General features: G+C 35.3%; 1 protein-coding gene across 4 annotated transcripts; it reads left to right on the top strand.

Moving 5' to 3' along the window:
- Nucleotides 1-289: 289 nt before the first annotated feature.
- On the top strand, nucleotides 290-27,251 carry LOC125225877. Of its 4 annotated transcripts, XM_048129756.1 has the most exons (5): nucleotides 290-803; nucleotides 1,613-2,384; nucleotides 21,476-21,592; nucleotides 24,204-24,328; nucleotides 27,130-27,251. In XM_048129756.1, the coding sequence occupies exons 2-5, from the start codon at nucleotides 2,322-2,324 to the stop codon at nucleotides 27,134-27,136; spliced, it is 312 nt and encodes a 103-aa protein (XP_047985713.1). In that variant the 5' UTR covers nucleotides 290-803; nucleotides 1,613-2,321; the 3' UTR covers nucleotides 27,137-27,251. The 4 variants fall into 4 exon arrangements, with proteins under 4 accessions (XP_047985713.1, XP_047985711.1, XP_047985712.1 ...); XM_048129755.1 differs by lacking the exons at nucleotides 290-803; nucleotides 21,476-21,592; nucleotides 24,204-24,328; nucleotides 27,130-27,251 and adding exons at nucleotides 1,393-1,476; nucleotides 6,806-7,215; XM_048129754.1 differs by lacking the exons at nucleotides 21,476-21,592; nucleotides 24,204-24,328; nucleotides 27,130-27,251 and having other exon boundaries at nucleotides 1,613-5,548.

Here is a 27,251-nt window from a genome sequence, read left to right as displayed (position 1 = left end):
GAGCACAGATATTTGTTCCTGAGTCATGAATGTTTTCTATGTATATAGGTATGTATTTATCTATTTAAGCATGTATATCGTCGCTTAGCACCCATAGTACAAGCTTTGCTTAGTTTGGGGCTAAGTTGATCTGTGTAAGGTGTCCCCAATATTTAATTATTTATTTATTATTTTATTTCGACATTTGAACCCTTTACAGTGTTCGTGGTCAGCTACAACCACATTTGTAATAAATAAGCACTATTGACATCATTGACCGCTATCATCATTGAACATATCCCGATAGACTTTGTTTGTCTCGCGTAATCCAATACGCGGATATGAGTGTTCAAAAAATTACGAAGCGTACTTTTGTATTCCCATAAAAAGCCGTGATTTGGTAAAAGGCTTATCTATGTCAATATTACACTATCTTTCTCACTAATTGATATTGCTACTGATATCGTATCAACATTGATCTTGACGTCCTACTACCGTTTCGGATTGTACAGGCTGTTCTTTTTTTCAATTACTCCTGACGATAAAGAAGAAACCTCCGCAACGCCTATTGAAGTAGCAATGGCGTAGCGTCGCGTTTTAGTAATTTTATTCGGGTTTAATAGACATCTAATAACATTTTAGTAAATGATACGTAGGTAATGACACTGAATAACGCTAATTTCTAAAAAACTATTACAAAACCATACAAATTACAAAGAGGACAAAGATCAACCATAATGTGGAACCATTATAAAAAACCTGCCAGCACTATCGAGAGAACTATCTAGAAGGACTGAGAAGAAACAATTCTACCCAAAATTATGGTAAGTTTAAGTAAATAAAAAAAATACCAAAAGCGACACCAAATACACCAATAAAATAAATCTACCTTCACTTCGATCTTTAGCCTCGTTCCGCTCAACATGTTCAGTTAGGGCTATTGAAATTCAAACCAAATTATTTAACCGTATTAAATGGATTAATAGCAAATATGGTTAATGGCAGGTATGGGTTAAATTGTGGCGTGGGCGAGAGGCTGGCAACCTGTCACTGCAATGTCACAGTTTCGTTTTCTTTCAACCCCTTATTTGCCAAGAGTGGCACTGAAGCTTTAGTAGTTTCATGTGTTCTGCCTACCCCTTTATGGGATAGAGGCGTGATTGTATGTGTGTTGTATGTATGTAATGGCAAATCTAAGCACAGATTAATAATAAGTTACTAACACCTAAGTAGAATTTGTTTTTTTTTTTTTAATTGAACACTATCTGATTTTATTTTAGGTCAACCTATACTCGATCTGTAGGTACTGGTATATTTATATTAATATATTGTGTTGACACTTCATTTAGATCAACTCGTCTCCTGATAAAAATAATGTATGAAACACTCAGTGCCCTAAGCGTATATGAGAGCATACGCAAGTCAACCAACATGTCCTTTACGAGTATATGTTGTATTTCATTAATATTTGTGACATTAATAAAATTTTGTGTACAGGTATTGAATTACAAATAAATATATCTACTTATCAATAATTGTAATAATATAAATTTGGACAAAAACTTTGAACAGGAATTGCAATAGTTGTGAAGTGAATAGTATCTATATAATATTTCCTATAATTTTCTTGCAGGATTGCCCACAAGAGGAATCACAAAGTGGTTTTAAAGTCACCTGGCCTTCAAGTTCACTCGCAGAAAACGCCACGTCCCAACCACTGTGCTTTAGAAATGAACGCCTTATTACAAGAAACTGCAATGGAACTCATTGGGAACCCAGCTATGAACAGTTGCAGGCGTGTCAGCAAATAGTTAACTATTTTGGATATTCAAAATGTCCTCCGGGGCACCACCAAATTTCAGAGAATAGTGGTCACTGTTATCAAATCAACAAACGATCTGCTTGGAATCATCCTTGCTACAAAAGTGGGAAAACTACCGTTATAACTGATTTAGAAGAGAGCGAAATATTTTCTTTATTGACATCATTAAACGCAACTAAGCATAAATATTTTTGGCTACCGGCTCAAAGATCCAAAGTGTTTAATCCAGTTGTATGGCATGTTCCGGGCCCAAATTGGGGACGAACTGTGGAAACTAACACTAAACATAGTTTCTTACAAATGCGGGCACCTATGATGAAAAACTGTTTGCTTTTGAACGTTGAGCAAAGAACCGTAATAACAGAAACTTGTAGCCTGGAATATCCCAGCTTGTGTTTCTCCGTAAACGAGTTTCGTTATCCGTTGGGATGCCCTGATAGGTACTATGGATTTCGTTTTATGTCTGATGATAACATTTGTTACGGAATAGAGGAATCTGACAATGAGACTGGTTTAACGTATGATGAATTCGTTAATACAAAGTGTTCCAGGCCTAGTCCACGTACATATCAAGGTCTCCATGGTGAGTTGACAAGATATGTTTTCACAAAACTAGCTGCGATGAATTCTTTTAATAGTTCAAAATGGTGTTGGTATCAAATATTTTCTCCTGCAAGCATAACCATGTTGCCAGTTGAAAGTGATGATGTAATTGAAAAACCGCAATCCACGACTTTATCGGCACAAGGAGTAATTAATGGAGACGGAGTATTGAGTTTAAGAAATAAGACTTCCAAGTTTACTTGCATGGCTTGTGAAGTAGAAATGAATTTTAGTGAAACGGAATTCATGTTTGAATACAATGATAAGGAAAATAAGATGTACCTTACAGTTTATTATCCTTCAGGTTTGTGGAAATCCGATGATAACGATAAGGGAGTACAGTGTTTTTCTAACGCTAAGGGATTCGTCAAAATCGTAGACTTTAACGACAAACCGTTTTTTGAGGTTAAGCAATTAAGGGAAGTGAATGATTTTGGGAACCTAGACAAAGTTGTTTATGAAATTGATCCAATTACATACCGAGCAGCTCAATATTGGTGCGAAGGCCACACAAAAAACTTTACATTAGTTGCTACTGATAAGTTGATCGTGAACCCTAACTGTAATGAGGAACATGTATTTGCCATTGTTCTTGAAAAGTACAATATTGCTTATGACACGGATGAACCCGACATGTCCAGTTTAACTTCAAGAATTACCGAAATATTTAATGCCAACAAAGTTTTATTAATGGACATATTGGATTTCTCTATCGAACGTATGATACTCTTAATGCATTTGCATGTAGCAATTATTGATATTTACGATGATACAGCCAGTAATATCAAACACACGTTACTTACATTAAAAGAAACAGCAGAAATAGAACTCCCTAAATACAATTATACTTTTGTCAATATTTCCAGTTCAATTTATTGTTTGCCTACTACTAGTGATGACATTTCTGGGCTAAAATGGGATCTAACACGTATCGGTCAAATTGCTGCTCCTCAACAATTCTGTTTGCAAGCTAATGGTCTGCCAGTAAAAAGGCATTGTTTAGGATCTTATTTATTTGGAGGTATATGGGGTGATGTTGAAGGACTGTGTGATAGTACTTATGAGCCATCTTGGACAACCAAATTCTTATTTGACTTTATGACTGGTAATATACCAAGTAATGTTACAACTAGTTTTTTAACCAATGGTCTAGGAGTAGTACTCGGAAATGTAAACAATTTGATACCCGCTGATTTATATTATCTGTCGATGTCATTACAGCATGTGTTATATTTAGCTGAAAACAATACCTCTGTGGATCTGGGCGACATAGATAACGCGGCATGGGTGATGGACAGAGTGATGTCAGTAGATCACAGTTATTTACTCTTATCCCAAACCCTTAACTCAACTAATGTTATATTAGATTCAGTAAATGAAATAATTGAACACTTAGTCGAAGAAGAGAAAAGCAAGGAAAGTAATTATTTTCTTGCAGTTAAACCACACTTTGTGGTTCAAACTTCTTATCCTATACAAAACAACATTACAGGTATAGCAATAATTAATAATTCCAGCACAGATGATTTTACGGAAATGGCTATTATACCTTTATTCAAAAATACTACTTTGAGTGATGTGCTTGCTATAAAAAATTTAGAGGTTGCTACATGGCTTTCAGATCAGATTCTTGAGTCTGTGCAGTCTATCTCCGATAACACAACCTCGTCCAATGTTTCTAATACAAATAATGAACTGTACGTTGTAATAACTGTATTTTATAACGATGCAATGTTTCCAGAAATTGGATTGAAGAGATTTCAAATGAACAGTCGAGTTATTGGTATTTCGATTCCTGGATACTCGACTAATTTAGAACACGCTGTTCCTTTGGTCTTTAAAGAGGTACATACTTCTAGTTATGATGATGATAAAATCTGCGGATATTGGAATTTTGAATCAAACTCTTTTAGAGACTTACCGGGCTTCTGGGGAAAGAAAGGATGTTTGCCTTACAAGTCAACCAATAGCATAACTGTATGTGAATGTTATCATTTAACTCATTTTGGTCAACTAATTAATGCTGGCAGTAGTTCAAACAACAAAGAGGTGCAATCACATCACAAAAAGGTCTTGAATATTATAACATTGGTTGGAAGTTTTATTTCTTTATTAGGTATAGTAGGAATATGGATAACGGCTTGTGTTTTTTCTTCTTGGAGGCAAAAAGCAGGTACAAAGGTTCTATTACATTTATCAAGCTCAATAGCCTTGCCTTTAATATTTATGGTAGTATTTAATCTAGATACAACAATAATCGTAAACGAACAAGGTATTTATAAAGTTGCAGAGCACATGGAGGTATTATGTATAATACTTGGTGCTCTATTGCACTATTCTATTTTGTCAAGTTTCGTGTGGATGTTTATAACAGCAGCTTTACAATTTGTTAGGTACGTGCGAGTCTTAGGAGTGTGCAGACCATCAAGATTTATGATGAAATGTACGGTGTTAGGTTGGGGTCTGCCTTTAATACCAATAACTGTAATCTTATTAATTGATACAGATAATTATATTCCAGAACCCACAAAGTCTGATATGGGCAGATACCTAATTTGTTATCCTACGGGTTTTATTCTAACCATGAGTGTAATTGTTCCTATATGCGTGATACTGGCAACGAATATTGCTTTGTTTGCTATAATTTTGTATTCTATATACAGGGGCCCTGACGGTAAAATGAGAACTACGGATATCGATCTTATTGGAGCTCAGTTCAGACTGTCTATAATTTTATTCTTTTTGTTGGGACTAACTTGGATATTTGGTATATTATCATTTACAAATAATTACTTGTGGTCTTATTTATTCTGTTTAACTTCAACTTTACAAGGTTTTGTATTGTTTGTGTATTTCGTGGTATGCGATCCAAATACGAGAAATATGTGGATTTCACTAATGACACCTAACCGTATGAGTACATACAGGCCAAGAGAAAGTATTACAAGTATTAGTAGCGGTTAGTGTAACTAGGGGGTAATAATTGTATACAAAACACGTAAGGGTATCCTTGTATAATTATAAAATATTAATATTAATGAAATATACTATGAAAAAACCTTCATGATTTATTTCAATAAGTATAATATGATTACATGATCACGCTAGACCTAAGTTGTCTAGTAGTAGGTAGGTAACTATCTTTTTTTTCATAGGAATACAAATTCCGACATAATAGCCCCTGCTTCCCTCTGGGAACTACGCGCTATTATTGAGGACTATCCTAAACGTGCTTCGGCTCCAGTTCTCTCTCTCTCTCTAACTGGCTGGGGAACTCGTCTTCGTTCTGAGTTATAAGCTTGTAACGTACGGGTTATTGTATGCATCAAATGTAATTTTATTTCAAATTATGTACAGTAAATATTTTATAATAAATTCACTTGTAGTCCCTTACATATTCGATTTTGAATTATTATATAGGTATATAAAGATACATAAACGGGGAAGTGGAGAAACGCTTGCGAAAGGATGGTAAATGTGGTCCTTAGTTATTTATGCCCTCGCTCCGGATCGTCTTTGAATTCTTTGATGCATTCGGTTGTTCATCGCGGCGAGCGTGATGGGCCCCTTTGCGTTTTAGATGTAAACGCTTTGAGCGAGTTTATTATTCATTTAGATTAGATTTATGTTTTAGACTATATTATTCATAGCTATATTATTAAATAAAACTGGATAAGTAAGAAATATGTGTATTTTATTAAATTGACTTTCAATGACATTAGTGAATCTGTTTAAGTATGTGACATGTGACCGATTTATCAGATAAGAACAAAATAAGAACGTGACGATAAATACTAATATTCATGAGATGATTTAGAATACTGGACCGTGTGCCAATAATGACAAGTTAAGAAGACATCTTCAGATGACGGAATATACTTTTCGACGAAGCGATCCTTTTTTTTTTTTTGACGGAGTGGGAATGCTGTTACGCACGATGTGTGGGACTCGCCGTTTCTTTCCCCTCCCCTATCGAGAGGGGGGAACGAAGCGATCCTGAGCCGAATGCTGGCCCCATTGGCACGCTGTTTACGAATGACTTTCTCACAATGTTATCAAGCATTAAAATATTCAATCTCACAGTAAGCATACAAACACACATGATTTGTAAACATTACATTTTTCTTAAAGTCAATCAAGTGATTCTAGTATAAAACGCGATTCAAAAAGCATTATCCCAAGAAATACACCTCAGTAGCTGTGCATTAAGTACCTAAAGAAGTACAATACGATAAGAAATATAACTATACTTAAAATTAGACATGGTGTATGGAAGACTTCATTGTCGCAAACTTTTTATAATTTTACCATTTATTTTATCACTAGGTAAGGTGTTTCACAGCTATTTTATATAATATAAACATATTAGAGATAAATGTATATCCTAGTTTTTTTTTTTAGTTGCATGTTATGCTTGGCGAGTTATACCATCCCATGAAGTTTCATATGCGTTATACGCAGTCGAAAAAGGAAATGTCTCAGATCCCGAAGTGGACAGCTATGAAGAAAACCTTTCTCAGATTACGATAGACGTACCCAACGCAACAAGAACCTATGGTAAAATTAAGTTAAAGTTAAAATTGAAACCTGGTACAATTGACGAATCGAATTTGACACAGTTTTAAAGCCAAAATAATTTCAATTTTAGGAAAACACTTCAATACTCACTACTTATATTCTACATATTATAGAATAACTCTTAAAGTGCTCAGGATTCAATTATACCCTTCATAAATATGACATTTTATCCCTTAACACGTTCGCTGCGGCTTATTCATTGCCGCAGCGAAGGTGTTAGACACAATCATGCAGGTCGACCCCATTGTTATTCAGTCCCTTTTTCTGATGCTAAAGGTTCAACTGATGTTCGTATAATGTGTATAGAATTTTAATTTTCAACATTTCAGATTACTTACATACAATCAACGAGTTTGGATGGTGCAAGAGTGGTAAAAACGACACTGACGGTGTGAATCTGTACCGATACAACCATCACACAGTTGTTTACCGAGATTTGATCGCAACACGACGGACTTATGTAAAGCAGAACATAATGTCACCACGAGTAGCTATCTCATACGATGACCACATTATAATGAATACAGGAAACTTTTTTGATTAAAAAAAATTAAAAGAGAAGTGTGTTTTTTACATTCCCCTGTGTGATAGCTTATAAATTCTGGGTAATGATTATTATGAAAACTTTACAATAAGGTATAAGTAGGTACCAAACTATAGGTAAAAGTAAGTTTTACCTAGGCTGCCTCATTTTTACGGTTTCGTACCAAAAAGGTACAAAAGGACCCTTATGGCGCCGCTCTGTCCGTCTGTTTGTCTGTCTGTCACATTTCTAAATATCCCGAGAACTACTTATGCCATCGACTTGAAATTTGGAATAGTTATAAACATTGTTAACGTCTACAAATTGAAAATATTTTTTTTCAAGGAAAATGTAAAAAAAAATTTAGGAAATATTAGTTTTCATACTAAATATTACAGGAAAAATAAAATCGTGTCTGAGGAACGTAGAAAAATCCATGACTCAGGAGAAAATATCTGTACTTATCACACAAATAAATGCTCTTACCGGGATTCGAACCCGGGACCGCGGCTTAGCAGGCAGGGTCACTATCCTCTAGGCCAGACTGGTCGCCGTATATTGAGAAACATGAGGTTATTTTAACTATTGAAAATTTGTACGGATACGGAACTCTCGGTGGGCGAGTCCAACTTACATTTGGCCGGTTTTTTTAATTAAAGTTCAAAACGAAACTATGGGAACAAATCAAATTATTTGTAACAAATATTTTTATTTGTGTTTTTTTAAGTACCTAGTCAGTAGTCACACTCCTATATATAAATTAAAAATAAGATGAATATTAAAGAAAAAATGACGGACACCACCAGTGGCGAAGGCCGGATTCGAACCGGCGTCCTTAACAATCCGGGCTAACGCCATGAACAACTAGTGCGAAAAGGCCGCCCTGACGTTATATCCTGTATCACGCGACCATGCTTGCCTGCCAGAACTAGGTTTTGATAAACATGGGACCAATGTATATGTACATACATTCAATTTAAAAAACCAGGCCAAGTGCGAGTCGGAGTCGCCCACCGAGGGTTCCGTACAATTAAATCTTTCAATAGTTGAACCATCAAATGTTATTCATATAACTCTACAGACTTAACTAAATCCTCCAAGACTCAATATTCCACATAACAAGTAATATTCAATATACAATCTTATTATTACACAGCGTCCAAAGAAAATCAAGATAATTCGACTTCAATAGTTTACATGTCGTAAGGACGCTCCTGAGCCGACCTCATTATGTCAGGAAAAACGCGACGTAGGAAATGAGCGTTCAACTTACAGCAACATCTATCGGCAAATTAAGTAAACTAATGTGCGCGAGCTGAAAGTACGGAAGATGATTTTATGGGATACTTATTTATTACCTATTTTTTACCATTTTTCCTCTATTTAAAAACAGGTACTTTCAGTCTTTCATTGTAGGCAAGACAAGACAGGTGCTGAAATAGAAAATGTAAATCTAATAGATTTTTAATAAATTAAAAAAAAAGTTTACAAGAGTCGTGTACGCTTTTATTTTTCCTGTAATAAATATTTATAACAATAGCCAAATTTGGTAAAACAATAGTATAATAAACAAAAAAATATACTTTCAATATGTAGTGTGGTAGAGGTTAACGATGTTCAAAATTATTCCAAACTTCAAAGCGATAGCATAAGTAATTCTCGAGATATATAGTAAAATGAAAGAAAGACGGACAGAAGGACAGAGTCGCAGTGCATACCTAAGCGTTCCTTTTGTACTTTTTTAGTACAGAACTCTAATAATCAAAATCAGTTCAGTAATGAGGAAGATATCGAATAACGAACAAAAATTTTGAAAAAGGTTAAAAAATACTAAAACTAGAGAAGACCGATCTCGTCTAGCGGGTAGTGACCGTCCCTGCTAAGCCGCGGGTACGAATCCCCGTAAGAACATTTATTTGTGCGATGAGTACAGATATTTGTTTCTGAGTCATTGATATTTTCTATGTATATGTCGCAGTAAGAAAGATAAAGCCGTTATATCGTTATAACCCTAGGGATATAATTATATGTCGTAACATAGTTAAACGAAGGCGATTAATTGCTATCTTACTAGGAATATAACTATAATACGTTACTAGTTTAGTCATATAATTATATGACTGGATTAAGTTTAGTGAAATGATTGTAGGCAGGAGTGCGGCGGTGCGGCGGAGGTATAGTTATAACCCTAGGGATATAATTATATGCCGTAACATAGCTAAAGGAAAGCGATTCCTTACCAGCTTTCATTCATAGGAATATAATTATAATACGTTACTAGTTTAGTTATATAATTATATCACTGGATTAAACTTAGTCTAGGGATATAATTATAATACGTCTCTAGTTAAGTAATTAATATAGTTATATTACTGGATGAAGTTCAGTAGTATAATTGTAGCAGTGTAGTGCGAGGGTGCAGTGGAGATGGGGGCGGGGGCTTACCCGCTACCGCAAGGCAGTCGATCGGCATCAGTTGTCGTTCACGTCACGGTTGCGTTTTCGTGCATAATTATTTATTGAATTTTCGCCACTTTTTCTGTGATATCGTTATTATATATTAGTTTTATCAGTGCAAGTGACTTATAGCAATACGCGATTAAGTCCCGTTTGCAAATACCGTATTAAATACCGCTTTTAAATACCGTATTATAATTATATTCCTAGTAAGATGGTTATGAATCGCTTTTGTTTAGATATGTTACGGCATATAATTATATCCCTAGGGTTGTAACTATACCTCCGCCGCACCGCCGCACTCCTGCCTACAATCATTTCACTAAACTGAATCCAGTCATATAACTATATGACTAAACTAGTAACGTATTATAGTTATATTCCTAGTAAGATAGCAATTAATCGCTTTCGTTTAACTATGTTACGACGTACCTATAATTATATTCCTAGGATTATAACTATATAACGCTGCCGTGTCACGCCTATCTCATGTAACTCGAAAAACATAGTTTTGAGTAAAATCAGTTTAAAGTTTTTTTTGGTAATTCGATCTGCATTCAATACTGGTGTGGAAATATAAAGAAAAAACTACACAGTTACATTGTAGTAAGTGTAATGCTGATGTAGATGCACAAAAAAAAACATATTTTTTGGATTATAGGCTATATAGTAGTTAGGCACGACAGGCTCCCCATACAAAGTCTGTTTTGCGACGTCTTGTAACTCAAGTTACAGTAGTTGGGCACGACACGTTAACTAAAATATTTTTCTCAGTTGGCTTAGATACAAGTTTATTGTTGTAGTAATGTTGTAATTCAATCAATTAATAATTATACATCGTGTTTTTTTCGTTTCCCGTTAAATTCAACACATAGTTAGGCCCATTAACAGAAAACACGCAGTATATAAAAAATAAATTCTTTTTCGTTTTCATACATAATAAATTAATTAATTCGTGTTAATTATCTGACGGCACATGTCAAAACAAATAACATTAGAAAGTGGTAAATGTTGAACCACCCGTGTTCAGTAATTTAATTATTTTTTGTGAATAAGAGTTAAGAGCGCTTTCAAAAAATCTGCTTGCTCGCATTTCGACGCCGGCGGCGCTGGCGTGCGCCTGTGTGCAGACGCACACTATAACCAGAAGCATAACGATTGTAGCCTGCGGTACAGACATAGCGTGCGATCCTCTTCGAACCAACCTTACGTGCGGCTAGAGCGAAAGGGATAGCATTCAATGGTCGGTACCGCCACGCCGTCAGTAGCGTTGCGGACTAACCATTATTGATACTTGCGTAAAAACACCACCATATATGATTTCGTGCATAAATACTTGACCTTTTAGTTTAATTATTAAACTTATCACAGTTTTTTTTATTAAAACGTGTGTAGCCTTGGAAGAAATAAATTAAAAAACTTTTATAATATAATAAATTGTGTATATAATATTGTCTTCTGTCACCGCGATAGTTACTCATGAAATAAATTTATGGAATCAGATTATATCGCGTATAATGAATATAATCCGTTTTCTTGGTTTTATTTCATTTTGTATATGATATGTTTTCTAGGTTCTTTTCGGTGAAGGAAAACATCGTGAGGAAACCGGACTTATTCCAATAAGGTCTAGTTTACGCTTTGGGTTGAAAGGTCAGATGGCAGTCGCTTTCGTAAAAACTAGTGCCTACGCCAAATCTTGGGATTAGTTGTCAAAGTGGACCGCAGGCTCCCATGAGCCGTGGCAAATGCCGGGATAACGCAAGGAAGATGTTTTCTAGGTACATATACGAGTATATAATGGAACTAAGATCGGTTTTCTTTAATTTTAAGTAGTTTTTTTTTATATTTAAAATGTGTTTTTAGGGTTTCGTAGTCAACTAGGAACCCTTATAGTTTCGCCATGTCTGTCTGTCTGTCCCTCCGTCCGTCCGTCCGTCCGCGGATAATCTCAGTGACCGTTAGAACTAGAGAGCTGAAATTTGGTACCAATATGTATATCAGTCACGCCGACAAAGTTCAAAAATAAAAAGTGGAAAAAATGTTTTATTAGGGTACCCCCCCCCCACACGTAAAGTGGGGAGTGATTTTTTTTTCATTTCAACCCTAACGTATGATTTATTGTTGGATAGGTATTTAAAAATTAATTACTGAAATCGTTTTTTGATAATATGAATATTTTCGGGAATAATCGCTCCTAAAGGAAAAAAAAGTGTGTCCCCCCCCCTCTAACTTTTTAACCATATATTTAAAAAATATTTAAAAATCACAAAAGTAGAACTTTATAAACTTTCTAGGAAAACTGTTTTGAACTTGATAGGTTCTATAGTTTTTGAAAAATATGGAAAACTACGGAAGAGCCGAGCGGCTATTTACCAACGCGGCTTTAAAAACCGGCCGAGAGCGTGTCGGGCCACGCTCAGTGTAGGCACTGAGCGTGACCCGACACGCTCTCGGCCGGTTTTTAAATATTATGTTGTTTTAATTGCATGGAGCACAGGAAGGTCCACATCTATGTATTAGTTTTTTGTAAGGAAATACAACTCTACGCTACGCCTACCTGCTTTAGTTGACTGTTGACACACTGAGACAGTGGATGCGCCAGAGTATAAAAGAGTGATTACCATCTCTTGTCAAAAATCTTGTTGAGAGGAATCAAACGAACCCAAACACGAAGTGGTTTCAAGACCTGGTCGTGGAATACTCTTGACTACCTTCCAGCTTCATCATCAGATCCTGGGTACCATCTCTTGTCAAAGATCTTGTTGAGACGAATCAAACGAGCCCAAACACAGAAGAGTTTCAAGACCTGGTTGTTGAATACTCTTGACTACCTTCCGGCTTCACCATCAGATCCTGGGTACCATCTCTTGTCAAAGATCTTGTTGAGACGAACCAAACGAGCCCAAACACGAAATGGTTTCAAGACCTGGTTGATGAGAACTCATGACTACCTTCCGGCTTCATCATCAGATCCTGGGTACCATCACCTCTTGTCAAAGATCTTGTTGAGGCGAATCAAACGAGACCAAACACGAAATGGTTTCAAGACCTGGTTGATGAGAACTCATGACTACCATCTGACTTCATCATCAGATCCTGCATGAGTACCATCTATTGTCAAAGATTTTGTTGAGACGAGTCAGTAACCTAAAATGATATTCAATAATAAATAATACTTACTAAAAATATTAGTCAAGTTAATTAGTTAGTTACCAAAGTCGTCAACCCAAGGATCAAAGTTTTCGGTCGCAGTATACATGCAACAGTACAGCCAAACACGCACACAAGTCCGGTTTTGGACACGGCGGGTGCCGCACACAATGACAAAATCACTTCGCGATCATCGAGCCGCGTGCGGAGCGGACTAACATACGTCCTGCCTCTACAAGCTCTGCCGCGGTACTGACATCGCAAGCGCGTGTAACCGGTAATAAGGAGGCATTTTTAAAAAATCGTCAAAAATATTAAATTGCAATTAATAGAAAACTTTTGCATAAAATCTGTTTGAGTAAGCGTTGCAGATTATTTTTATATTAAAACTACTTCAAAAACACGTAAGTTTTCGAAGAAATTGACACTTATTCTGAGGTGATTTCTGAAATAAATTGGATTCATCATATCCTCATTTACTCTATTCTAAAGCCTTATAACAAAGAAGTAGTCTCAGAAGATTGTAGTACAGGATATACATAATACAAATTTACCACTTGAAGCATTCAAAACTATCCAAATTTTACAAATTAGACGGACTAAGTCAGCACTTTTCGCGGGTTTTCCTAAACATGCACCAGAAAAAAAATCATAATTAATTAAGTGAGTTAGTTTTTAAAAATCCAGTCTCACAACATGTAAGTTAAGAAGATGTCCTAATCGAATCCTGAACTTAATAAGTCTTTTAGATGACGGAAAGTGTAGCATTTTGCCGACTAAAACTATCAATTTTACATTATTACGACGTTTTCGTTGAATGCCCTCTTAACACAGCAGATTCTTAAAAAAATGTATTTGACCTAATAAACAAACCTTCCCTTAAAGTTGTCGGAATTCAATAAAAGCACGTTGTATATAGTATTTGAATGTTTGATCAGATAACTATATAGGTATGTAATCTAGATCACATCTAGATCTAGCCTTAATATGATGTTAAATTTATATTTATTACGTTCTTATAAATTACGGCATAAACTTAACAAAGGATTGTACTACTGACCTAAATTGTAGATAAACAATGCACCTTTTTTGTTAGCAGGTTGACCCAAATCTTTTGTTATCTATCCGTACTATTGTTTAGCGAAATATGGGTCAGTGACCTCCTTATTACTACTACTTGCCTAGTAACCCACATTCAACAATACAATGAGATGGATAGATAATAAAGAAAGGAGCAATGACTCGTAAGCTGTTGCGTTATCTGTTAAACAAAAGCCTTTGTTTCTATTATTCACGTGGCTAAGTCCCTTTTAAACGGCACGCGCTAAAGTCTCAGTGTAGTTAAAAAACAACTACCGTATAGCAATAAGGTTCAAATTTATGGAGCAGTTCGCAGTATGCAGGTAACTTTTTTCGAAGATGATGACAAAACGTGTTATCTCCGAAATGACTTTTTATGGATTTGAACCTTATTACTATCATGATAGTTGCTTTTTAACCCCCGACGCAAAAACGAATGTATGTATGTCTGTCTGTCTGTCTGTCTGTTTGTCTGTGTGTGTGTCTGTCTGTGGCATCGTAGCGCTCGAACGGATGAACCGATTTTGATTTAGTTTTTTTTTGTCTGAAAGCTGAGTTAGTCGGGAGTGTTCTTAGCCATGTTTCATGAAAATCGGTCCACTAGGTCGCGGTCGGGGGTTTTTTCAAAATTTTAATTTTGTGGTTAGGTTATTAACTACACTGAGACTAAAACCGCGTGCCGTTTACGGTAGCTAGCTTCTTATCATATCGATAATATATTTTTCAATATTTAATTTTTTCAATCACTTTATTTTGCCACAAAAACTTCTATGTCTGCCTATAAAGGCAAAGTCTTCTATGACTACCTATAATATAAGACTTAAGTCTGTCGTGCCTAAGTACTGTAACTGAGTTCCAAATTGCTCGATGCGTAAAAGGCGTGTCGTGACTATCTACTGTAACTGTTAGTTACGGGAGATAGCCACAGCTCACTAGGGCAAAAACGGAGTTACACGAGTTTAGTGACAAGCTCGTATGAGGAATTGGTAAGAGATTTATGATTTTTTTTTCACTTGGTAAGTAAAGACTTTCATAAAAACACGTATTAAACTTGTTACGCGTATATCATGTAACTCAAGTTACATGACATAGGTATGACACGGCAGAATACTGGGGACGCTATTGCTATGTCTTGTATGGGAACCCTGCATTTTATGATTAAGCACTGAGACTTGGCACAGTTGTTCATTGGGTGGCCCTGAGTAGATAAAGATCGGGAGGCATCGAGAGCCCCCCTTAATTTAGGAGGGAGGAGGGGGGGAAGGCTGGCGCCTTCGCGCTTCCTTTGAAACCATATTTCTCTAAAACTATACAAAATTGGGCATGCGATATATCATTTTCGGATAAATGAAGGACGAGGAATTCATTTTTGGAACAAAAAAAATGTATTTTAGAACAAAAATACAAAATAAAATGGGAAAATCTGAAAACGAGATTTTTTTTTACACATATTATTGCACATTTTATGAAAACTGTAATGGTTTTTTCCAAATAAAAAATATTATTTAATAGCTACATTTATCTAGTTTTAGAAACTGTATAATTTGTTATAGAAATATATTATAGGACGAGTGATAAAAAATAATTTACATCGCCCGATAGGGTGATTTGAATGCTCATTTCAATAAGTTTTGTCAATGATTTCAGGTATAATCACTATTTTTAACACACGAAAGCCGTAATCATTGTAGTTTATGGCTATTTTAGTGATTAATGTACTTAAAATAAAAAAAATACAAAAATTTAAAAAAATAAAAATGTGATAACTTTTTTATAACATTATCCTATTTTGTTCTTTCTATACAATATATATCTAAAAGCAATAAATATTAATAAAAAACCACATTTATGTAGTTTATAAAAATATATAGTTTGTTATATAAATATATTACGAAACGCGAGATAAAAAATAATGAAAGTGACGTGGCAGGGCGATCTTGATGTACGGTACGGGTCAGCTTGTATGATTCGATGAGGTGAGGTAAAGGTACTCAAAGCTCTCAAAAAGTGTAGTTATTTAGAGTACTTCAAATTAAACAACATACTCCTATATAGTCTGAATTTAACTATTTATTTTACATGAAATGATCGATTGATATGATAGGTCAGATATATACATCTGATCCTAATACATCTTGTGAAATAGTAGTATTTGCATAATTTATGGATAATTCTTACTTGACATATTTATTATTCCAGATCTGCGTCCTGTACTTTGGTTAACGAGTGCCGAAAATAGTTATTAACCAAAAAAGACCGCCAAATTAACAGCATTTCACCGACAAAAGCTGCCTTGCACCATTTTTGTAAGGGTTATAGGTATATCAAGGTGTCCATTTATGGGGTCAACTAAACCCAATTCAAAATTTGCCATTATTTGCTACTTGTGGCTGGACGAAAGTCTGTAACAATTGGGATTTGGGAGCCTACTTGCCCGCAACGTTGCCTGTTGCTGCAGAAACATGCCTCGAAATTGTCGGATGCAGGTGTAATAAAAAACAGTGCTGCGTAAGGTGCAACCGTAAAAAAAGACTTTTTAAATTAAATGTTCGGAGCTGATGTGCTTATGCAGTGGATGTTGTGATATATACATAATTAAATTCAGACTATTCATGTTGTTTTATTTGAATAACTCAAAATAGCTACACTTTTTGAGAGCCTTGAGTACTAGCCCCGATACACATGTTTTCGTCAGACCATTTTTTGAGGTTCTCCTTTGTACTTTGTACAAAAGCAATGTCTTAGTTCAAAAATCATTAATGTTTAATGCTAATACGAATCTAGTTTATTTTTTATGGCACTATTAATAACTATCATTGATACTGAAAGGAAGAATATGACGATTTTTATTTTATCTTTTATGGATGGGTATAACCGATTTAAGGGGGCCCAAAGGAAGTAACTAAATTCTGCTAGTAAACTAAAAAATCTTCAAGCCTATGCATGCAGAACTGCTTTAGGAGAGGAGAACGTGATTAAGACATTTTTTTGCAATATAAGTCACATGCAATTTTATTTTACAATCAAAATAAACTATATTATAGGAGTTTTACAATTTTCTGTACTGGGTCGTGATATACCTACATGTGTAAACATTATTAGAATAAGTATATTTCTGTATTACTAGACGAACTCCACTGCATAGCGGGTAGTACCTTTACCTCACCTCATCGAATAGTGCAAGCTGACCCGAACATTAAAATTTTCATTTTCATTATTTTTTATCTCGCGTTTCGTAATATATTTATGTAACAAACTATATATTTTTATAAACTGTATAAATGTGGCTTTTTATTAATATTTATTGCTTTTAGATATATATTCTGTAGAAAGAAAAAATAGGATAATGTAAAAAAAATATCACATTTTTAATATTTTTTAATATTTTTTAAAATTTTTATATTTTTATTTATTTTAAGTACATTAATCACTAAATAGCCATAAACTACAATGATTACGGCTTTCGTGTGTTAAAAATAGTGATTATACCTGAAATCATTGACAAAACTTATTGAAATGAGCATTCAAATCACCCCCTTATCGGGCGATGTAAATTATTTTTTATCACTCGTTCTATAATATATTTCTATAACAAATTATACATTTTCTAAAACTAGATAAATGTAGCTATTAAATAATATTTTTTATTTAGAAAAAACCATTACAGTTTTCATAAAACGTGCAATAATATGTATAAAAAAAAATCTCGTTTTCAGATTTTCCCATTTTATTTTGTATTTTTGTTGTAAAATACATTTTTTTGTTCCAAAAATGAATTCCTCGTCCTTCATTTATCCGAAAATGATATATCGCATGCCCTATTTTGTATAGTTTTAAAGAAATATGGTTTCAAAGGAAGCGCGGCGGCGCCAGCCTTCCCCCCCTCTTCCCTCCTAAATTAAGGGGGGCTCTCGATGCCTCCCGATCTTTATCTACTCAGGGCCACCCAAGGAACAATCTGTGCCAAGTCTCAGTGCTTAATCATAAAATGCAGGGTGTTGTGCAATAGCGTCCCCAGTAGAACGGCTTTATCTATCTTACTGCGACATATACGTATACATATGTATTTACCTATTTATTGGCTGTGCCACAATATTTATTTATTTTTATTATTTTAAATAGGGAGAAATAAGTGTGTGAAGGGGAAGTTTTAAAACTCCTCGGCGTGTTTATAAACGTCAAAGTTATAGGCATACCAAGGGGACCCCTTTCTTTCCCATAAACTTTTTGGTCAGAATTTCGTTAGTCATAAGTTGTTATTCATATATTTTGTGGTCATAAACATCACTAGTCATAATTTTTGTTACGAATAATGCTTAATGGTACTAACATTAACAACCCATAATATTGGATGCCATAACCTTAAAAGTCATAGGTAAAGTTGATGAGTATAAAATTGAAAGGCATAACAATAATTATCCAGAAATATTACTAGGCATATTTTTTGAAGCCCTACTGATTGTTCTGCATACAGTTTTAAGGCATAAACCTCATAAGTCATAATCTTTGTTACGAATAACGTTAAATAGTTCTAACGTTAACAACCCATATTATAGAATACTATAATCTTAGAAACAAGAAAGTTGATGAATATAACATTTAAAACGGATCCCTTTGTTAGCCAGATTATCATTAGTCATAATTCTGAAACGGTTTCATTAGGGTCACCTATAGATAGGTTAGGTTAGGTTTGTTTTATGGCAATCCTGAAAAGTTACGCGTTTTTGAGAAAAACCAAATTATGACTAACGAAAATGTGGACAATCGATACATTATACCTTATGACTTTATTGGTAGTCCGCATTTACCTCGCGTCCATTAGAACGGAAATAGGACCCCTGCCCCCCTTTTACTCGTTGACGAAGCCGGATACTACAAAAATCAGCATGCAAAGGAAGAAATGGCGGGAAAATCAGTGAGCTCATTGAGTATTTTAATCCTCATTTCTCAGCTAGGTTCGCTAGTTACCTTGTGTCATTCAGAGCAAAAATAGGAGCCCCGCATAGCGAGGCTCCGTCGAATCGCTGGCGGGCCCTAATACTTTTAAAAGCAACATGAAAAAATAAAACACATAACATGTAAAAGACGAAATGGCGGGAAAATCAGTGAGCCCAACGAGAGAATTTTCATTTCTCGGGTAGGTTCGTTAGTTACCTTGTGTCATTCAGAGCAGAAATAGGAGCCCCGCATAGCGGGGCTCCGTCGAATCGCTGGCGGGGCCCAATATTCTTAAAAGCGACATGAAAAAATTAAACACATAACATGTAAAAGACGAAAAAAGTATCTTCTCTGAAAAAGTAAATTATGACTAACGATAGTGAACACGAACAAACATTATGACTTCAAACTTAATGAAAAATAATATAGATCCCATTGAATGTTATGATTAAAGTTAATGTGGACAGTAATCATTATTACTTGCGAAAATATATGACATTAATTATGACAAACATGTTTATTGCTTTCAACATTATGTCCATAATACAAAATGCAATTTGATTATTATGCCAAACAATGTTTATGTCTAACAATAATGATGACTTGCAAAAATCTGACCTCCAATTTCTGACATTCAACTTTATGACTATTAAAAATTATGACTAACAACGTTATGGATTGTAAAAATCGGACTAAAAAAATTATGGGAACCAATAGAGACCCCATACCAAGTTCATGCCTTGTGCCACATCGGACTTCACCTTGATACTAATTCGCGTTACCGGGTTACAAATTTCCCGTTTTACTTATTTCATGTTTTTTTTTAGGGTTCCGTAACAAAAGGTACAAAAGGAACCCTTATGATGCGACTCTGTTTCCATCGTAATCTAGTTGTTTACGTGTGAAAAGAATGACTTCTCACAATTATTTCAAACACTCGAAAAATTTCAATAACACACATAATTTGTAAACAGTAAATTTCTCTTGTATTCAAGTCTGAAGCGCGATTCAAAATGCGTTCTCTCATGCATAAAGCCATTCATTAGTATGTGAAGAAGTAAAATATAACAGAAAAAAATATTTATAAAAAATATTTATTAAATTCAATTTAAAAGAAGTATTCAGCGGAATGCATTGGCGAACACTTTTCATTTTGCCATTTTTGTTACGTTTAGGTAAGAATATCTTAATTATTTTATTTTGAAGTTAATCGACGTGAGTTTATAGTACATTGTGCAACAAGGGGAGGAAGTTGAATATTACTAACGAGAGTAAGTTAAATCGCGACGGCTTGCCGGAGCGATTTAAAGACTCGAGTTAGTAATATTCATACTCCCCGAGTTACACACAATGTTTTTCAGAGGAAACAGTCATAAGGCAAACCCTTCAACCGGCGGCGTTGCGACCGGTAGTGTATCTTGATTTACATCAAATTATTCATATTAAATCCATTGTTTTTGATAACAAACACTTTTTGAACGAAAACAAACTCGAAAATACTGCGTATAAATTAAATGCAATGTTCAAAAAAGCAGATAAATCATATGATTGAACTAAAATTTCACTTATTTTTCATTCAGTTCAATATTTTTATCTGTTGTACTCTCCGTTGCTAGGCAACGGTGGATGCCTCGCGTACGCACGCGGTCAAGCGCGAGTAGAGAGCATGTTGTCAGATTATAAATTATAACAATTTATCTCAGTTAAATTTACGAAATAAATGCAAATCACACTGAGAGAATTGTAAAACATAAATAAAATGCATTTTTAATACCGTATTTAATGTCTTTTATAGCTTAATAGACAAATTTTGTTTGTGCAATAAAAATCCTTGGCAGATTGAAACATCCTTTGCCTGAAGTATTGTACGGATTGTATTCACTTTAAAAACTAAATCCATTATTCCCTTGGGAATAAAATAGTACATTATGCTTCAGTACACGTAGACGTAATGTTACCTTTAAACAGCAAATGTGATGAAAAAATATTAAAAACACTGACTCACCTACTTAAATTAAAATAATTCTAACCGTATTTTCAATATTGTGATTTTTTTTACGCCTGTTTAAGGGCCCCCACATGTAGCGTCTCGCGAGCGTAGCGTCGGAGCAACAGTATGGCAAAGCCTGACGCCGCGTCAACGCGGCGTCTTTTACCAGACAGTTGGCCCCACGAAACACTTGATGTGGGGGGGCCCTTAATGTCCCACTGCTGTGCAAAGTTCTCCCTTCTTTTCCTTCACTCAATCATGTCGCTTGTACTGTCTCACCAATTCAGATATTGTGTCCATGGGAGATGTGTCGAATCTCCTTCTGGACCTTTACCTTATTGATTTTTTTCAGTACCATATCACTGTTGGAGAGTTGTACCAGCCCATAAAGCTTCATACGCACTGCGCGCAGAACAAGAGGGACAGGGGGATACCGAGGAAGGGGACTATGAACAAGACCTACCTAAAGGTACGAGGGCTATGTCTAACATTACTTGGAACTATAAATACACACACATGTAAAGGACGATGACCACCCGTCTGATCTAGCGCGTAGTGACCCTGCCTGAATCCTGGTAAGGACATTTACTTGTGTGATGAGCACAGATATTTGTTCCTGCGTCATACGTGTTGGATCTATATCCACGCACGCCTTATAAATGACCAGGCTCAAAAGACCCGAGAGTTTAAAACGGAGAAACCTATAAATAACAATAATATATTACACATTGTTATCAGCAGTACGCGATCGCTTCATTTAACGTTTGAGATGGTGTCCTGCCGTTTCGCCAAAAAACGTTTCGTCAAATTTCATTTCCCAATAATCATATCGCAATAGTTTCATTTCCCAAAGTATTGTTTGGCAAAGGTATGTTTCGCAATGATTTTGTTTGGTCAAATTATCATTTGGCACAATTTTACTTAGTCAAATTTTATTTAGACAAAACTTTATTTCGCAAACGTTTTTAATGGCAAAACAAATATCCCAAAAACATGTTTGGTCAAAATTTCACATCGCAAATTTCGAAAATATTTGGCATTTGCATTTTCATTTCTACGGGATTAATTTAATTTACCGAAGATTTTTTTGCCAAATTTAACTAAAAATTGTCAAATGATAATTTCAGTTTTATTCCCAAGGCTTCAGTTGGACACGAAAAGTTTGCTCAACTTTATTTTTGTCAAATTAATATTACTGGACAAAATTATTTTTTTGTCAAAAAATGTTTCTACAAATTACACCATGCAAAACCACGTTTGACAATAAATATTACAATTGGCATAAATGTAATGTAATAATTTTATTAGTATTGTAACAGAAAACTCGTGTGTGACAGGGTCAGTTTAGGTGCGACGACGAGCGAAGCGAGGAGGAGCGTGTTAGGTTGACAGTAAGCAAACCGGAAATGGCTTTTTAAAGTAATTAAAAATTAATAGAATATAATGGTCTTGAAAACATAAGGTTTCTTATTAATAGAATGAATGGACATGTAAGTGAAAATGTCATCCTTGACATTTGCAGCAGGAGGAAAAAAAGTACCTACGACATACACATTATTTCACACAAATCTTGGACACAAAGTATAAAATCAACAAACAAATTTCTAGTGCGCCATTTAATTACAATAATTTGGGAAATGGAAATTTTGCCAAACAATACCTTTGACTAAATAATATTTGGTAAAATGAAATTTGACCAAGTAAATATTTTGGGAAACAAATACTTGCCAAAAAAAGTTTTGCTAAATGTCAATTTGCGATAAGTTGTTTTGCCAAACGTTTATTTGGGAAATGATAATTTGGGAATAATAGTTTGGGATGTGAAACTTTGGGAAACGTTTTTTGGCGAATCGTCAGTAAACCGTTTGAGATACATTCTGGCGCTTATTTATATCAACTTGTCAAATGCTATATTGACCCCCAAGCTTGGCAATACATGTGCGATAAACAATGCCTTCAAGAACTTTCCAAAAGCATTGGCAATTTTAGAAATTTCTCTACGGTTCATTGCTAGGTGGAAACTTCTACGAAAAATTATAATTTATGTAAAGTCTGACCAGAATTCCACGACTAAGCGCCATATTGCGGTTTTTTTTTTAATAATATTATAGAACATTCTTACACAGATTGACTGATGCCCACGGTAAGCTCAAGAAGGCTTGTGTTGTGGGTACTCAGACAACGATATATATAATATATAAATACTTATATACATAGAAAACATCCATAACTCAGGAACAAACATTTGTGCTCATCACACAAATAAATACCCTTACCGGGATTCGAACCCGGGACCGCGGCGCAGCAGGCAGGGTCACTACCGACTGCGCCAGACCGGTCGTCAATACGCAAGATCGATAGAATTATTATAGAATAGAATTCATTACAACTGCATATTTTCTTCATAATACTGAAATATCGCATACATCAGAATAACAGCGCCCTCTTGATAATCAGTATCCATACTAATCCATATATACTAATATTATAAATGGGAAAGTAAGTGTGTGTGTCTGTTTGTTTGTCCGTCTTTCACGGCAAAACGGAGCGACGTATTGACATGATTTTTTAAGTGGACATAGTTGAAGGGATGGAGAGTGACATAGGCTAACTTTTTGTCTCTTTATACATTCTCACTTCCCTGAAATAGGGGTGAAAGTGTGTATTGAGTTCGAATTTAATGCGAGAGAAGCCGCAGGCAAAAGCTAGTAGTCATGTATTTCTGGTCAGGTGCCGTAGCCGAATGGAATTTCTGCGACGCGAAACGAAAACGAAACGCCGCGAAAAGTAGTATGGCTCTGTCGCGCCAAACGCAAGAGCGATAGAGATAGATCAGATTTAGATATCTACGAGCGTTTCGTTTCGTGAGCGTTTCGTGAGCGTTTGTGCCATTCAGCTACGTACCCAGTAGGCCTAGCACATGATTGCCGCGAGAGTATGTCGCCGCGAGATAGATCACACATCTTCTAGTTGTATTAATGACATAAGGACGGGTAGTCTATCTCGCGGCGACATACTCTCGCGACAATCATGTGCTAACCTTGCAGGATGTAGAATTTTAATGTGCAACATGTCCACAGATAGCTTACATTCCGTCTACAAGTTCGGTTACTGCAAGGCTGATGTTACGAACCGCGCGAATATGTTTCGAACCACCAACTACACGATACCCCATCGGTTTGATGCCCAAACGCAATGGGTTTATGTAAGTTCAATATCACTTCCTTTTTAATTCTTCATTTACATTATAATAATTACATCATTAAATTATAACTCTATGAAATGTCATAGGTAATAGCTGTCAAAGCTATCAGGTGGTCTCCCATAGCTTTCCAGATTTAATATTTAGACTCTTTAAAAATAATTATAGAGTAAAAGGTATTACTCCCAGATATATTTCTATAATATTTCTAATTCATAAAAAATATTACATACTTTGAAAGTAACCTTTTAATAATATATTATACTATGAATGAGAGGAGATTAACGAAGAAAGTATATGAAAAAAGAGTGGAAGGGTCAGTTGGAAGTGGAAGACCTAGGCGAACTTTTCTCGACCAAATCGGGGAAATATTGCAAAAAGGTCAGGTCAGAACTACTCGAAACCGAATAGCACGTATGAGAAACGTTATGAAAGTGTGTGAAGCGAAAGTATTTTGTCTGGATCGTAGTAAATGGTAATCCGTGATCTCTGCCTACCCCTCTGGAAAACGGGCGTGATTGTATCTATGTATCTATAAATAATATATAATGTATATTATATGAAATGTTGAAAGCGGTAAAGCTTGAAAACTGAGCTGCAGTCTGACCAAAAAGAGTAGAAATTAAAAAGTGGCTACGTCGTAATGTCGTCCCGTTTTCTCACACATTGATTTGAAAGGGATGACACTACAATGTTCCCACTTTTTAATTTATACTCTTTTTGGTCAGAGTATATTTTAGGCGCCAGTACTAAAGCCAGTGTGTGTAGCGGAATGCGCAAACGCTTAAGATAATATCTGCTTCATAGCTATCTATTTCTATCGATCTTGCGTATTGGCGCGACAGAGCCAGAATGCATTTCTATCGGCGCCTGGCGTCGTCGTTGACCAAGAATCTTATATACAATGGATGTTGCACGCCGAACATTACTTTGAAGCCAGAAAATTTGACCTTGAATTACGTCACGCCGGTCTTGCATCTCTTTCTTTAGGGTGTCCATGATTAAGCATACATTAGGGATATCCCGCGGAATTTGACGTATTACATCTCTCGACACAGGCTTAAAACCTTTGAACCTCCGTTTTGACAATATTCTCAGCTTGATATGATATTGATATGTGTTAAAATGTCAAATATTAATATTAGCGCCATCTATCTGAGCGTACCTACCCCAAAGGTGTATCGCCATCTAGCTCACCGTACCTTTTTCTGTATGGTTTTGAGGTAAGTTTTTTTCTTAGACTTTATCTGTCTATACGGAGTTACATAAGTATTTGTCTTTTACTAACTGACACCTGTGTTTATTAAAGCATGCAATGGAATATATATTTTAGTGTTTTGGTCATCACAATAATATTTTGGTAGTAACTACTGGGAAAACTAATCCCAGTAGCTATCAACCCCCGGTGTGGTAATTAACAATGTGGGGGAAATCCCAGTAGTTAGGACAGGTAAAAACTTGGTGGTAACTAGTGGGAATAGCCACAAAAATATAAGGGAAGTATTTGTCAATGGGGAAATAATGAAATACTAGGACGTTTTAAAACAGTATCTTTATTTTTAAGCGCCGCCCCAAATCTCAAGGAAGGTGGTTCTCAATTCGTACGTATTTCAATTCTCTTCGCATGTATATATGTATCTCAATTTAATGTTTAGGCCACGATATATCCGTCGTTACTGGACTGATTTTTAAAATTTCTTTCTGTGTCATAATCTTCAGGCTTAAAGTGCAAATCTGCAAATTGTCGAACGCTCTGAAACATTTCCTTTTATCGGTACAATCGACAGCCAACAGCCAATGCTGCCTCCTTCCTTCATCTTTTGGAACACTGAAAAGTTTAATATTATTCATGTTAATTGTAAAGACATAAATTATATAAAGTTGGTATTATTATACTGTGATATGAACTATGAACATAGAAACCGTACCAAGTTGATAGATTTAGCTCCATTCAATAAGAGTAAATACCATGCAAGAAAAAAGATTGGTCACCCTAGTCGTAAAACCACACATAGCATTATTTTTCTTTAAAGGTCATATTTATCGTTCTAAACCTATTCGTGGGAATTTTGATATAATTTGAGACAATGAAACCAATATAATGATAAGAACTAACCAAGATTACAAGCAAAATAGAAGAAAATTTATTGCCAGTGAGGTTTATGAACATTTTGGTAAAATAAGTACTTACTTGTGAAATTTTACGTTGGATTTCGGTTTCCATTTACTTCCACAATGGTTCACTATGCAATACATAGCTCAGAACTTAAGTAAATCGTCGAAAAACGTTTATTTTGCAAAATAAATCTCTGAATCGGTGAATGAATTTTGACAATTCTGACATATCGGGCATATTTTTTTATTATTAGTGTTCCCATAGTACGCAGGAGGTAAATACCGGAGAAATAAGGTTTTTGATTGAGTTTTTTTTTGTATAATACAAAGAAAAGTAAGTCAATTTGATTGAAGAATGTTTTATACGTTTTTTTTATTAACTTATCTGGCAATACATCACAGTGTTGGAATGAGATAGAACATAGGAGTAAAGGTGAATGAACCTGGCTTCAACTCATTGGTCGGCACGCACTATCCAGAGATATATATAAAATTCTTGTCGTCGACGTTTGCCGTTCCGCTACGCCGGCTGTACTCTATATTATTATTTATTTAATTATTACAATCAAAGGTAACAATAGTATAAATATTCAGTGCTCCACAAAATAAGTTGGCTACATCGGCATGCCATCCGTAGAACGTGCCTCGAATTAGCACAACGTATGTTCACTAAGTCCCTATCCTTGCAGATCCTAGACGCAGAGAACTTGAGGAAATTCAGCCTGCAGTGTGTCGTAGCCAAGGTGTACGTGCCAGCTAAGTACCAGTTCAAACGTTCGCGGATCCCGTTCCACTACTGCCAAGGATCCGT

The sequence above is a fragment of the Leguminivora glycinivorella genome, chromosome 4 (genome assembly GCF_023078275.1).
Source record: "Leguminivora glycinivorella isolate SPB_JAAS2020 chromosome 4, LegGlyc_1.1, whole genome shotgun sequence".
Taxonomy (NCBI): domain Eukaryota; kingdom Metazoa; phylum Arthropoda; class Insecta; order Lepidoptera; family Tortricidae; genus Leguminivora; species Leguminivora glycinivorella.
This window is presented reverse-complemented; position numbering and strand designations above follow the sequence as displayed.